General features: G+C 46.9%; 2 protein-coding genes across 3 annotated transcripts in view; one reads left to right on the top strand and one right to left on the bottom strand.

Moving 5' to 3' along the window:
- Positions 1–351: 351 nt before the first annotated feature.
- LOC139829172 (uncharacterized) lies at positions 352–4,463 on the bottom strand. Its single transcript, XM_071815329.1, has 2 exons — positions 1,956–4,463; positions 352–1,815 (listed from the first exon to the last, which is right to left on the bottom strand). Exon 1 carries the CDS (start codon positions 3,840–3,842, stop codon positions 3,192–3,194), a length of 651 nt encoding a protein of 216 aa, XP_071671430.1. The 5' UTR covers positions 3,843–4,463; the 3' UTR covers positions 352–1,815; positions 1,956–3,191.
- The window catches only part of USP7 (ubiquitin specific peptidase 7), a 68,887-nt gene continuing 60,269 nt past the window's right edge, over positions 4,066–12,683 (top strand). The window contains exon 1 of one of the 2 annotated variants that reach the window (XM_065850381.2): positions 4,066–4,540. In XM_065850381.2, the coding sequence (XP_065706453.1) occupies positions 4,459–4,540 (82 nt within the window). In that variant the 5' untranslated portion in view covers positions 4,066–4,458. Of the gene's footprint in view, positions 4,541–4,946; positions 4,969–12,683 lie in introns of those variants that run through there. The other variant, XM_071815325.1, reaches the window with a different exon arrangement.

The raw sequence follows: 12,683 nt of genomic DNA, 5'->3' as shown, positions 1-12,683 counted from the left end.
TACCAGCACGCATTATGGAGCATCATGAGTGATGCTGGCAGTAAGTACAGAGACTGGCCAGGAGAGGACATCTGTGCTGAAGCCAGGGCAGCACATGGAGCCAGGCGGGAATGAAGATTTCCTGAAGCAGGTGAGGAGCAGGGAAGAAATAAGCGGGGCTGGCAGAAACGCTCCTGGTCCAGCTGATTCTGCCGTGGGGCAGAGGACGGACTCAGCATCCTCCTCTTGTCCTTCAGCCCAGTTTTCTGCAGTTTCCTGCTACTGTTTTCCCTGCGGTGGCCATCGGACCCTGCTGAGGACGGGGTTTCGCAGAGCGAGCCTCCTCCAAAGGAAGCGTCTCTCACCTGGAGGACAGAAAAGCAGCGGAAACACGGGGCTCACCAGGAGAGGAACACTGGCTTACGAGTGTTTTAAAAATAAATAGCCTGAGTTGGCTTTATTTTTAAATTTCAGGGATGCTCAGGAGCAGGACAGCCTCACAAAATGAAGCCCATTTCTCCAATGGCATTTTAAAGGTGACAGTGCTGACAGCACGTCTTCAATGTCACCTCTCCTGAGGATGACTAATGTGGAGGGAATGTCAGAAGGCTGCAGCGGGTCCCACAGCCCCATTGCCCTGAGACCACACAGCAAGGGATCTCCTTGGCCTCCTCACACACATGGCGATCTGGAGGAGGAAAACCTTTGCTCAGGTGCAGCTTCACCAGGTTCCCCAGAGCTTTGTGTGGGCACAAGGGCCAAGAGGGACCAGATTAGTTGACAGGACAGAGGCCTAAATTTAGACAAGATTCAATAAGTGGGTGTAGGAAATGAAATGAAGGAGTGGGAAATGACAAGAATAAAAGCCATAGGAATGTATACATGGACTATATTCATCACGTTCCCCCTCGTGATCTTTGTTCTTTTTTTTTAAATATCGGTAACCTGTGTTGGGGGGTTTCCCGACTTTCCTGCCCAAGGAGTTTGCCATCGGAACTACAGCAGACGGAATCACTTGCAGAGGGATGTGGCTGTCGAGGATGGAGTGTGCAGTGCAGAAAGGGATTTGTTAAGAAAACAGAAGGCATTTACGGAACAGCTGGATAAATAAATGGTTGGATATCAGTGCTGGAGTAGAGGCTGGGTGAAACACTGGCAGCAGTGATACAGCCAGGTGGTTATACAGAAGGGGACTGTCCTTTCCTTCAAAGGACAGAGCTTCTGTGTCTTGTACCAGAGAAAGGTGAACAGCAGAAAGTTTCAGGAGGGAGTAGCAATGCATCAGAAATATTCAGCAGAGGTATTCTTCAGGTAGTTGGGATACAACGTTAGCATAGGTCGAGATCTGGACTTCCCTTGTTTGGCAATTCATATTTCTATTTTCTATCTAGAAACAATCAAATCACAGTGCTGCAATCACTGTCTGATGGTATAAAATGCCTACAATCTAATTATTTCAGAAATGCATTTGAGATTATTATATATACATACTTGAAATTACTTCCCTCTTAAATATAAGGACCTGAATCAATTTTCAATTTTTTTTTTTAATTCCTAAGTATTTTCACACAATATAAATGACACATTTTTACATGTTTTCCCCAAACATTGTAAGGCACTTCAGTCTGTGTTGTAGCTGGGCTCTAGGAAGATAAAGTTCACTTAGATTAGGAATATACAGACGGGGGAGTGTTTCATGGGGATGTACCGTCTCACAAACTCATGATACATTCCTGTGTCCACTCACCGACAGGAAAATTCCTGCCTCTCTCTTCCACACTGCTCCTTCCACATCCAAGGATTTGTACAGATGCATATCGCATGACTTCTGCTCCTCTAAGACAGTAGGAGAAAAAAACAATTTTGGAAAATAAGCTACTTTAAAATGAATGAAAGCTCAGATAAGTTTTTGTATATAAAATACTATTTTTAATGCTTATGATAACATCAGCTTATGATTAACTTTAGGGACTCACTCTTTGCAGCAGCGAAATTGTTTTCCTCAGTTGTTCCTTGCCCATGGACCCAGTGTTTGTGGCTGAGGATTCGGGTAATAACCCGTAGCCACCTTCTTGTTGTGACACACTGGTTTGTCCTGTACTGGGATCGCTAGTGGAGGGAGGACAGAGGGATGAGTATAAACCTGTGTATGATTTAGGAGGTTGGAATGGATGTCATTAGGAAAGAGCAATTGTTCTGGGAACTAATTATAGGGAAAGACTGGCGGTGGGGAATTTAATAGTTTAGGACATTAAGAAACTAAAGATATGTGCATCAACCTCTGTTCAAACCTCTGCCCTAATCCCCCTCTTTTGCCAAGATACTGTAAATCCAAGTTTAGCAGATTTGTCATGTTTTTGCCTGGGTGAATAGCAACAAACCTCTTCCATGTTTGTAAATATTTTTTCTTTAAAACAGGTTTTGAGAATTAAGAGGAACAACAGGGAAACTCAGAATGCACTTTTTGCAAGGCAAACTGTCAAATTAACAGTTTTTAATACCTGATCTTCCCACTAATATCCTCAACTTCCCTTATTTTTCCTCCTTCTAACCCTGTAGTTTTACTACTTCAGGTAGGGCTTCATACTTGGAAATTATTTTCTGCCCCTGCAGACTCTCATGTTACTGAGAAGGGGCCAGCTGGAGCCCAGACAGGGTGGACTTGCCCCCCGGATTGGCTTTGATTTGCTCATTTCATAAACTAGAAAAATAAATAAACTTTCAGATTACTTCTCCACTTGCAGTCAGAGCAGCACTGTCTGCTCAGGTCCATTTTCAGTCCCTTCAGGAGGCCCAGCTTCGCAGTACTGAGCCCTCCCCTTCAGACACTACCCTGCTGCCTGGGTTGCCAAACACAGTGAAGTAAATACTGGGCTGTTTAATGCAACTCCCCGGAGTCTTCCAGCTACTTCATCCCTAAGTGAAATTGCTTCCTTTGTTCCTCCAACCCCAATCTGGACCAGCCAGGTGTTAATTTGTTCACCCACACTCCTGCCTTGTCCTTCCATCAGAGGAAAACAGATAGGACTCTTCCCCAGGAGGGACTACCTCCTCCATACAACATTCATAAAAACAGTGGCATCCCGGCAAGGCAGAGGCTTGTTTGCAGATTTCTCTCTCTTTCCACAGGTCATACAAATACGTTCTTTACTTGCCTGCCCTTGCCCCTACAAGCCCGGCAGCGCAGGGACATGGGGCAGCAGGGTGCCCTGTCAGGCAGGGCCCGCCTGGGACACCGTCCCCATCCCAGCCGTGCCGTGGCCCCGCGGCTGGAGCAGGGCACGGTAAGGGGTCAGGCCCCGAGCCCACGAGCCCCGAGCCCACCACACACGCGCGGGCGTGGGCGCAAGGGCGAAACCGTGCCCGCCGTGAGCATGGAAACACCCAAGGCCCAGACTGAGCCCAGCGGCTCCCCCGAGCCTCCGCGGGGCCAGGGTTGCCGGGCCCGGCCCGCAGCCCCTCGCCAGGCCCCGCTTCCCCCGAGCCTCTCGGGGCCGGGCAGCGCGGGGGTCGCTCCCCGTTGAGTCGCGGCCCCGGGCCTGCGTCAGGTGGAGCCGGAGCGGCCGGGAGGAGCGTGAGCTGCCGGAGGAGCGTGAGGCGCGGATCTCGTCCGCAGCGGTCGGGAGCGGCCCCGTGGCTCGGGCAGCGGCGGCTGCGCGGGGCCCATCGGCCGCTGCGCCCGAGCTGCGCGCAGGTGGCGGCGGCCTGCGCTGCGGAGAGGCCGCGGCGGCGGCGGCGCCCGGGCCCGGCCCCTCTGGCCCCGCCCCTCCGGCCTCCTGTGGCGGCGGCGGCGGCTGCTGTTCCCGGGGCGGCCGCGGCGCTGCCTCCCCCTCCCCGGGCTGCCCCTCATGCGGATGTGACATTTCACGGCGTTTACCGCAGCCGCCATTTTGAGACAGAGAGCGCTGGCGGCGGCGGAGCGGCAGCAGCGCGCCGGGGCACAGGCAACGGGGGCGGCCCGCGGGCCGGGAGCAGCGAGCCGGGCGTCGGCCAGCGGCTGTGCCGGGGCGCTGGGGGGGGCGGGAGGGCAGAGGAGGGGCCCCGCGGCGCCTCCCTGACTTCGCAGCGCCGGGGACACCTCGCCGGGGGAGGGGGAAGCGCCAGGCGCCGCCGCCGGACCCTGACTCCTGGTCTCCCGTCCCCCCCTTCCCCTCCTCCCGGTTCCCTCCCCTCCGGCCCCCGGGGAAGCCGCCACCCCCGGCCGGTCCCTCCTCCCCACCCCCTTTCCCCCGACCGGGTGCCGCCGCCGAGATTGGGCGAATAGCGAGCAAATACGTGCGCGTCTCGCTGCCTCCTCCGGCTGCCCGCTCCCTGCCCGCCGGAGCCCAGCCGCAGCCCCCCGAGGCGGGTGCCCAGTCCCGGCCGCTGCCCAGGCCCCGCCGCTCCTCCGCCCCTTCCCCTCCCGACACAGGCCTGCAGCCCCCAGCGGGAAAGGCCCAGGCCGCCGCCGCCGAGCCCGAGCCCCAGCCCCAGCCCGAGATGAACCACCATCAGCAGCAACAGCAGCACCAGAAGCCCGGGGAGCAGCAGCTGAGCGAGCCCGAGGACATGGAGATGGAAGGTAAAGGCGGGCCCGGGCAGGGCCCCGCGCCCTGAACTCTGAGGAGAGTTTCTCCCTCTCGTCCGCTGCCGTGCTGCCGGCTCCGGGGCTCCCCGGGCGCCGCGTCCCCGTCAGGGAGATCCCATTCTCCCTCCGCGGTAAACACGCGCCCGGCCCCCCATTCTCTTCCCCGGCTGCCGGAGTCGCCCCTCCGGGGCTCGGGGTGCGTTGCCCAGTGGTGCCTGGGCGGGAGCGGGGGAACGCCGGGGAAAGTTGCGGTGCGGGGCCGGGGGAGGCGGCCCGGGGAGCTCTGCAGGAATTTGCGTCGCGGGAGGGGGAGGGTGCAGGGGAAGCGCTGCTACAAAAGGGGACCTGCTCCCCCGCGGCAAGGCGTGCGGCCGGGAGCCCGGACCTTCGGCCTGGCGGGGAGTGGGAGCCGCCGTTGGGAGGTGACCAAGGGGGGGCGGCAGGGGCGCGGGGAGACCGGCGCTCCGTCTGAAAGTAGTTGTGATTTGGGGCGACGGTTCGGTGTTTTTCGGGGGGAAGAGGCCGCCGCTGTCCCGAGGGCTACCCGGCCCTGGAGCGGTGGGGCCTAGCCCGGCCCGGCCCGGCCCCTCTCGGCGTCCCCGCTCCCGCCGGCGGGCTGGGCGGTGGGTCCAGCCCTGCCCTGCCCGGGGCCGTGCGGGGCGGCGCGGCCCGGCCGCTCATTGTATGCAGGCAGCCACGCTGCTCGCCATTTTTAATTAACCCTCCTCTGAGGGTTATTTACAGAACCCGCTGCCGGGCGGGCCTAGCGCGGGTCGGCGGGCAGCGCTGGCCATGTGTAGCGCCCGCTCAGCCCTCGGCCTGGATCCTGCACCGTCATGCAGTTGCGTTGCTTTCATAAAGGAGGCACTACGTTTTCAGGCTTGTTCCCTGCTCCCGTCCGGTGGATTCTCCTGTGGTGCTTTTGGCTTTTTTTTTTTTTTTCATTGTGGTGTTATTTTTGCACATCCTCCCCACCCCCGCACTTTGAACACCTTCCGTGTGAATTCAACGATGTAAAATGATTTAGGGCAAATGTATGGACAGGATTTTGTTACCGAAGGAAGGGCAGCCACAGTATGCTGCTTGTAGCGATGGTATTTGACTTGGAGGTCAAAAACACCAACTACCTAAATATTGTTTAGAATGCCTGGCTGTGAAGATGCCGGTTCTCTTACCACCGTTTTAATCAATCGTGACATAAATATTTACCAATGCAAGATGTTTTGCTTGGAAACATCACAATCGACTTAGCAAATGTACCTTCCTGCTAAATAATACCCATTGAAATGAGGAGGAGCAAAGGTGTTTTAGTGCAAGTTTGTCACAGTGACTGTGAGATTATATTTCAAGATTAGAAGGTCATTACATAAAACCTCACTTTCTTAAACATAAATCTCTATTTCATAAAATAATAGCTTAAACTTATTTACTGTCAGAGCAATTGGGTTTAGTTTTGTTTTAGAAAAATCTACAAACTGGTGTTTATATACTGTGTGGCAAACACATAAAAAGAGGTGATTTAAAATAGACCTGGTAGTTGTTTTTATGGATACAAATATTAACATCTTGTGGGTTATATCTTCCAGCAGATTGATTGATTAATAATCTAGTTTTTCCCAATATCCTTTTCAGTCCTTTAGAATATTGACTGTATGTAATGTTTTTATTTTGGTTTTAATGAGCTTAATGCTCTGCCATGCTGGGCACACTGTGAAATGCTCAATATTTTTATGCAGTTTAAGGTGTCCTGAACTTATCTGGATTGTATCCCCTCTGTCAGTGAGGGCACAGCAGTCCAAAATACACACAGAAGTCCCTTTAGTTGTGGAAGTCTTGCGCTGATGGCCACTTGCACTGGACATGTAAGGAAAGGGTCTCTGCATATATCGACATAGCAACACTGAGAATACAGCATTATCTCAGAAATCTATTTGAGATCTATTAGGCTGCACACAGCTGATTCTGGGTGATATTACAAACTTGCTAATTTGCAAGAGCTTACAGAACTGTCTGTTTATGTGAAAACAAAACAAAAAAAGTTTAGCCTTTGGGGTTTTTTTTGGAGTACTTTTCTTTGAGAAATGTGTTAAGTTTACAAGATCGCAGATATCAGATTATTGCGAACTTTTAAAAAAAGTTGACATCATGGACATATATTTATTTAGTGTGCAAAACAATTTTAATTGTTTTAATGTATGGGTGTGCTTTCTTGAGATGATTTCAAGTAGTAAGGAAAATGTTTAATAGCATATAGTTAGCTTAATTTTAACGTGCAGAGGACAGTGTTGGATACCATTCTTCAGTGAGTGATCATGTTAGATTTAGGAGGTATGTGAAGAATGCACAGTGGAAAATTGCACATCTTGATTTTTTGAATTATGTGCAGGTTCACTTATTCTGTGTACAGCTATACTAGATGAGCAATTTTTGATGAGTGAAATAACCATTTCAGAAGTAGTAATAGAAGTGTGGAGTTAAACCCTTTGGGATTGAATCAGATATGGTATTTTGAGTGTCTGCTCTCATGTCCCTGTTTTTTTTTTTTTTTTCCTTTTCCCTTATGACTAATTACTGTTCTTTGATGACCTTATGGACACTGTGTAAATGAAAATAGTACTCAGGCAGGGCTGTCCGGCTTCAGGAGGGAGGAAGGCATTCCCTTTAGAAAGAAAAATTACTTAATCTCTGCATCCGGAAGGGAAGCAGCAATGACAGCCTTGCCAAGGGGACCAGGTGTGGTGCAGGCTCACCTACCTGCAGTACTGAGCTGGAATGCTGTGGTGTTACAGATCACCTCTTGGTGTATTTAGTCTTTTCTTACTTGCGGATGATACATCTGTAATCAGTTTTAGCCTTACCGGTAGTGATACGTGGAGAGAGCAACTTTAAATTGATGAGGCTGTGTCCCCTTGAGGGGTGCAGTTGGACAAGCGTAGCGTTTGCTGCCACTCCTCTGCATCTCGTGCTGGGCTAGTAGTGCACCTCTCTGTGACTATAGAGTGCTCAAATAATAAACAGAAAGTGTGGGTTTAAAATGTAGTTTAGGTTTTTAATTTGGTTCAGCCTGCAGCCCCATTTAGCGCTGTATGAATTATGCTGAAGGCTGGGCGCTGGGGCAGGAAGGAACAAGAAGAGCTGCTGGAGGTGGCACGGCCACTGGCGGATACCTAGCCAAATCCTGTCCCTAGTCACGGATTTTGTGCACGCTCGTCGTCCACTGCTGCAAACTGCATGTCGTTCTGCCTGCTGTGAGTGCCTTCGGGCCCCAAGAGAGGGAGTGTGCATGTGAGTTGTTGATGCCTGAGTTTTAGATAATTTACTAATTACCACCTCAAACTGTTAATTTATCTTGTAGAAATTCTGAAGAGTTTATTTGTATGATAAATAAGTTTAAAGGAAAAAAAATACAGTTCTTCTGTACTGCAAGTAGGGTGTGTAAGTTGCTTTATCATGCAAAGAATTATGGCTGTTTAGTTGATAATGAGTTGCTCTATAAAGTGTAATTGAATCCAAGTCCCAATACTTCATATATGCTTTCTCTGTAATATCTTTTCACAAATGTGTCTGAGCTTCAAAGAACCTGGCATAATACAAATCTACAGTTACATATTTCATAAAGTTTTTTCACTGAAAGTCTCATTTGCGGCTTAATAACTGTAAGTTTTCCTTGCTTATAGTTTGAATTTGCTTTTATGTAGGTTCAGCCTCTGCTCATAGTTACGTACCTAGGTGTGTTTCGCGTTATGGAAGTTTTTTTCTGCGGTGGCCGGCACAGGCTTCTCAAGACAGGGTCACAGTCCGTGGACCGTGGTGCTTTTAAGTTTATCCCTAGTTGGGGCAATTTAAAGTTGATAGTTGAGTTACAGGTGAAATATGCACAGAACAAGAAAAAAAGTGACATCTGTGTGTGTATGTATGTGAAAAGCTTAAAATTACCCTTTCCTGCGGTTTCCATGCAATTGAAAGTTTGTGTTGCTCACTGTTCCTGTTTTGCTCACTACTGACAGCATATACTAGATTTCTGACCCACTGTGTTATACTGGTCTCTAGTATGTACCTTTTTTTTTTTTTGCCTGTCTCCTGACTGCTTACTTCCCTCTCAGATTTTGTCCTCATTACTGTTCTCAGTTCCTGGCAATTTAATATAATTTGGATACATAACATTGTGTTAATTTTCTTTTTTTGCCTGCTTCCATGCCTTTCTCTTGAAGGCCTGAATCCTCCTTTTTCTCTGAGCTCCTTCGCTGTCTTCTATATTCTGGACAAGTGGTGGTAAAGTGAGGCTCTATATCTGAGAATACGCAGACTAAATTTATCATATGACTGTGGGTATCTGCTTGGTTTTATGTTCTTCCTGCCCTTCCCCTCTCCAGCCCTGACATTTTTCTGTGAAATAGGTGATGCTCGAGTGGGGGGAGATAAAAACACTGATACAGCAGACAATAAGCAAAATTAAGTTAATTCTGAGGTTATACCTAGAGCAAAGAACCAGGCCTGGCTTTTTATTCCCAGTACTGATAATGTTTAGTACCTCTGGAAACAGCACGTACCTTGGGAACAGATGTGCATTGCATCGTTCTCAGGTAGCTGCTTCAGGCCAAGGGAGGAAGTGGCATCGGTGACTTTCAGAGAGCGCTACTGTGAGTTTCTTCTGCGTGTTCTTCATGAACTGAGTGCTCAATAGGTAGTCAGGTTTAGTAAACTTTCTGGGAAGGAGAAGTGGAAATAGAGGAAAATGTGTGTACAATGCGGAGGGAAGTGTAGCCAGCACATTGTTCCAGATGAACTATGCACATCAGACTTCCTTACTCTGCTCCAGTTGTTCCGTGCTATTGACTGAATTCAGAAGAGAAGCAAAATCTGTTCCCAGTCGTTACGAGGTCGCTACACTAAGTAAAGTAGGAAGTTGTGCATGTAAAAGTAATGTAAGTCCAAGCTTTAACAAAGCAGATGGAAATAATTGTTTGAGACTAACTGAATTGGTTTCATTGCTACAGAATAATTTATCACAAGAGAATCTAAACAGTGCATCCAGCCTGTAGCCGTTAAACCAGTTTAGCCAGTACATCTTGCATGACATCATTTGATATTTGGGGTAAGGGTGAAAATGAACTGGTTTAGAGCTTGTGAAGCATCCAATTTTTCTTAAATGATAATAAATTTAAAATAGGGGATTTTTTTGCTTTACTTTGTGCTTTGAGGGGTCGCAGATAAGTTACTTCAATTTAACTTTGTATCTTGTGGCTGAAAACATTGATTGTGAAGGAAGAAAATATCAGGTGGCTTACATTACAAGGCATTAGTAATCAACAGCAAATGTGCTTTTTCCTTTCAAATACACATACATATATATATTAATATATATAAAATCTGCTATGTGCTAGTTTGACATTACCAGCAACAGGATTAACAGTTATTATGAAGGGTCTGGGGAAATAGAATGGGAACTGGAGACTGGATATCTTGTTTGTCAAGTATTAAATATGCTGTGTTGTTTTCTGAAACATTTTTATATTGGTCACTTATTTTGATCGGATGATTTTAATGTTTTAATGTGATATACTAGAAAAAAGAGTGAAATTGCACCTGATCGGTGGCAAGGGCTATAGCATAGCGTATCTGTGAGCATTGTTACAGGCTTAGACTTAACATGTTTTAAAATTTCCACTAAACTATTTTTTTTTTCAGCTTGGCTTACTGATTGTAGTAAAACAAGCTCTGTAAGTTTAGAAACATTGAGTGGAGTTTGAATGACTTGCCAGCAAAATGAAGAATGGTCACGTTCTGACAAATGGTCAGAATGGTAACGTTTTGTTCTGACTTGTATGTGCCTGGTTTCCCTAGAAGGCAGAGATTTTTATCAACTAAAATATTTATGTGCCTGGAAATTAGTGGATGTATTTTGAAAATACGGTAACTATACTGAATGTTTGCAGTTTAAGGAAGACAGTGATAGTGGTTTTACCGTAGTGCCGAAGAATCTTTGGGATTCTCTTCAAAATATAAAAACACATTTGGAGACTGTTTTGTATTAGACTTAATATGCATCTAGAATAACACAGCTTGATTGTTTGGTGTCATAGCATATGCATATTTGTTAAGCAAAATTTCTTAAAAATATGGAGATTAAATGGTAAATCTTGATAAAACAAAAATTCTGTGATGTAATTAGTATAGCATATTTCAGTGTTTTTAATTGCTGTTTGGTGGCTGTTTTGAACATAAATGGGTCAGGAATGACTTATTTTGGTTAATAGTGAAAATTTAAACAAAACCATCATGCTTTGTAGCATCAAACATCTTAGGAGAACAGGATGTTCAGTGTCTGCAGACCTGGAGTTCTCCCTGAGTGCAGCTGTAAAGCAAACTGCAGAGTGATGCCACTCACAAGGTGTGCCAGGAGCATCCCATTTAAATTGGGGAAGAGAACACTCCAGTACCTCAGCCGATTCTTGCCTCTGTATGCAGAGGACAGTCTTCCAGGTATCCTGAACATATTAGGATGTTCTGCATCAAGACCAGCACCTTAACTTCCACTCCAAAGCATATTGCAGGCCAGAGGAAGACAATGTGCATGGTGAACTGGAATGTCCTGTGAGAAGGAAGTTCAAAATAGACTTTTTTTCACAGTACTGCACTGTTTTGCAGCCTCCAAGAGGTGATGAGGGTTTTTTTAATACAATCACACCTCTTTGATATGAAACATAAAAATGATGGAAAACAGGACTTGGAGCTTTTTCTTTTGTATATTAAGCGATTGAATGCATTTTGGTAGAACTGGCTTTAAATGCAGAAATCTGTGAAAATTCTTAAGGTCATTTTTCCTAACTTCCCTTTTTCTAGCCTAAATAGGAAAGGATGTATAGGAGTATCATTGGTGTTCACTATAGGTCTAAGTTTGATCTTCTGGTGATTTCACAAGGAGCATCTGTAATGATATTCTTAGAAAATATGACATATCCAGCTGTGCATGTTCTTTTTTGTATAGATCTGAGGAAGATTTTGTTTTACAGCTCTAAATGTGATGTTGTACTGATACAATAATTGGATGAATTTCTGCTGAGCTATGTTTATAAAAAGGAATGGTTATGTGTTTCCACAACAGAGATTTTTCTTTCCCGTATGTTTTGGTGAGTGATTTTCTAACATCACTGATATTATTCGGCAGAACTTTGATGGAGATTCTGATAAAAGTATTAGGGTGCAAACAGCAATTAAAACTAGTGGAAGGTTTTAAATTCCAAATGCATCTTAGTGAGTTAATATTCTTACTGTTAAGTAGAAGAGGGTCAAGTGGTGTAAAATTGTTTCATAAAATGGCTAATTTGTGAATTAAAAATGCAGAGACTTTACATCTGTAGTAAATAAGTTATTAAATGAGTTGATACATATTAACATTATTTAAGAGAAGGGAAATTATATTCCTAAGAAGAGAAACAGACTTCCCAGTATAAGATCAACATGTTATTCTGTGACTACGTAGGAAATTTTTGGTGTAAAACTTGCTTCTGAGCCATGAAAGTGCTGGATAAATCATGGCTGCAGTTTGAGGTCTGGGCAGAGCGATGGTTTGTCTGCACCCTGAGCCCCAGGTGTGCAGTGGCCGTGTCCCTGTGGTCCCTCGGACCCCGCAGTGGCTGGGGACGCTGCACAGGGGTGCAGGGACGGGCCTGTCACCCTGCCTGTGTCCACCTCTGCCGTTCAGCCCTTGTGTCTGGGGTGAGGATGAGGACTTTGGGACAGGTGTTTTAAAACTGCACGTGTTCTGCAGTTCTCCTACTGTGCTGGATGTGGTGGTGGCAGTGACTGGGGGGTTGTGGCGTGTAGTGACACAGACATTCGAGTTTGCACGTCTTAAGATCAGAAAAGTTAGCCAGCCTGTGCCTGGGATCTGTATTTTAATGCATCACTATTTTATCTGTCAGCTGGGATAGGGACCATTACTGATCCGGTCCTACTAGGCTGCCCCAGGACTATATAGTTTTTGGACAGTAACCTGTTGCATTTTTTTGTCTTGATAGTCTCTGATTACTGGATAAGAATGAAGAGATTGAGTAGTCGTGAAATACGTCTCAGTTATGTACAACCAGAATATTTCTGGTAACCATAATCAGATAACAATTTTTAGACACAAGTT

Source organism: Patagioenas fasciata, chromosome 15 (genome assembly GCF_037038585.1).
Source record: "Patagioenas fasciata isolate bPatFas1 chromosome 15, bPatFas1.hap1, whole genome shotgun sequence".
NCBI lineage: Eukaryota > Metazoa > Chordata > Aves > Columbiformes > Columbidae > Patagioenas > Patagioenas fasciata.
This window is presented reverse-complemented; position numbering and strand designations above follow the sequence as displayed.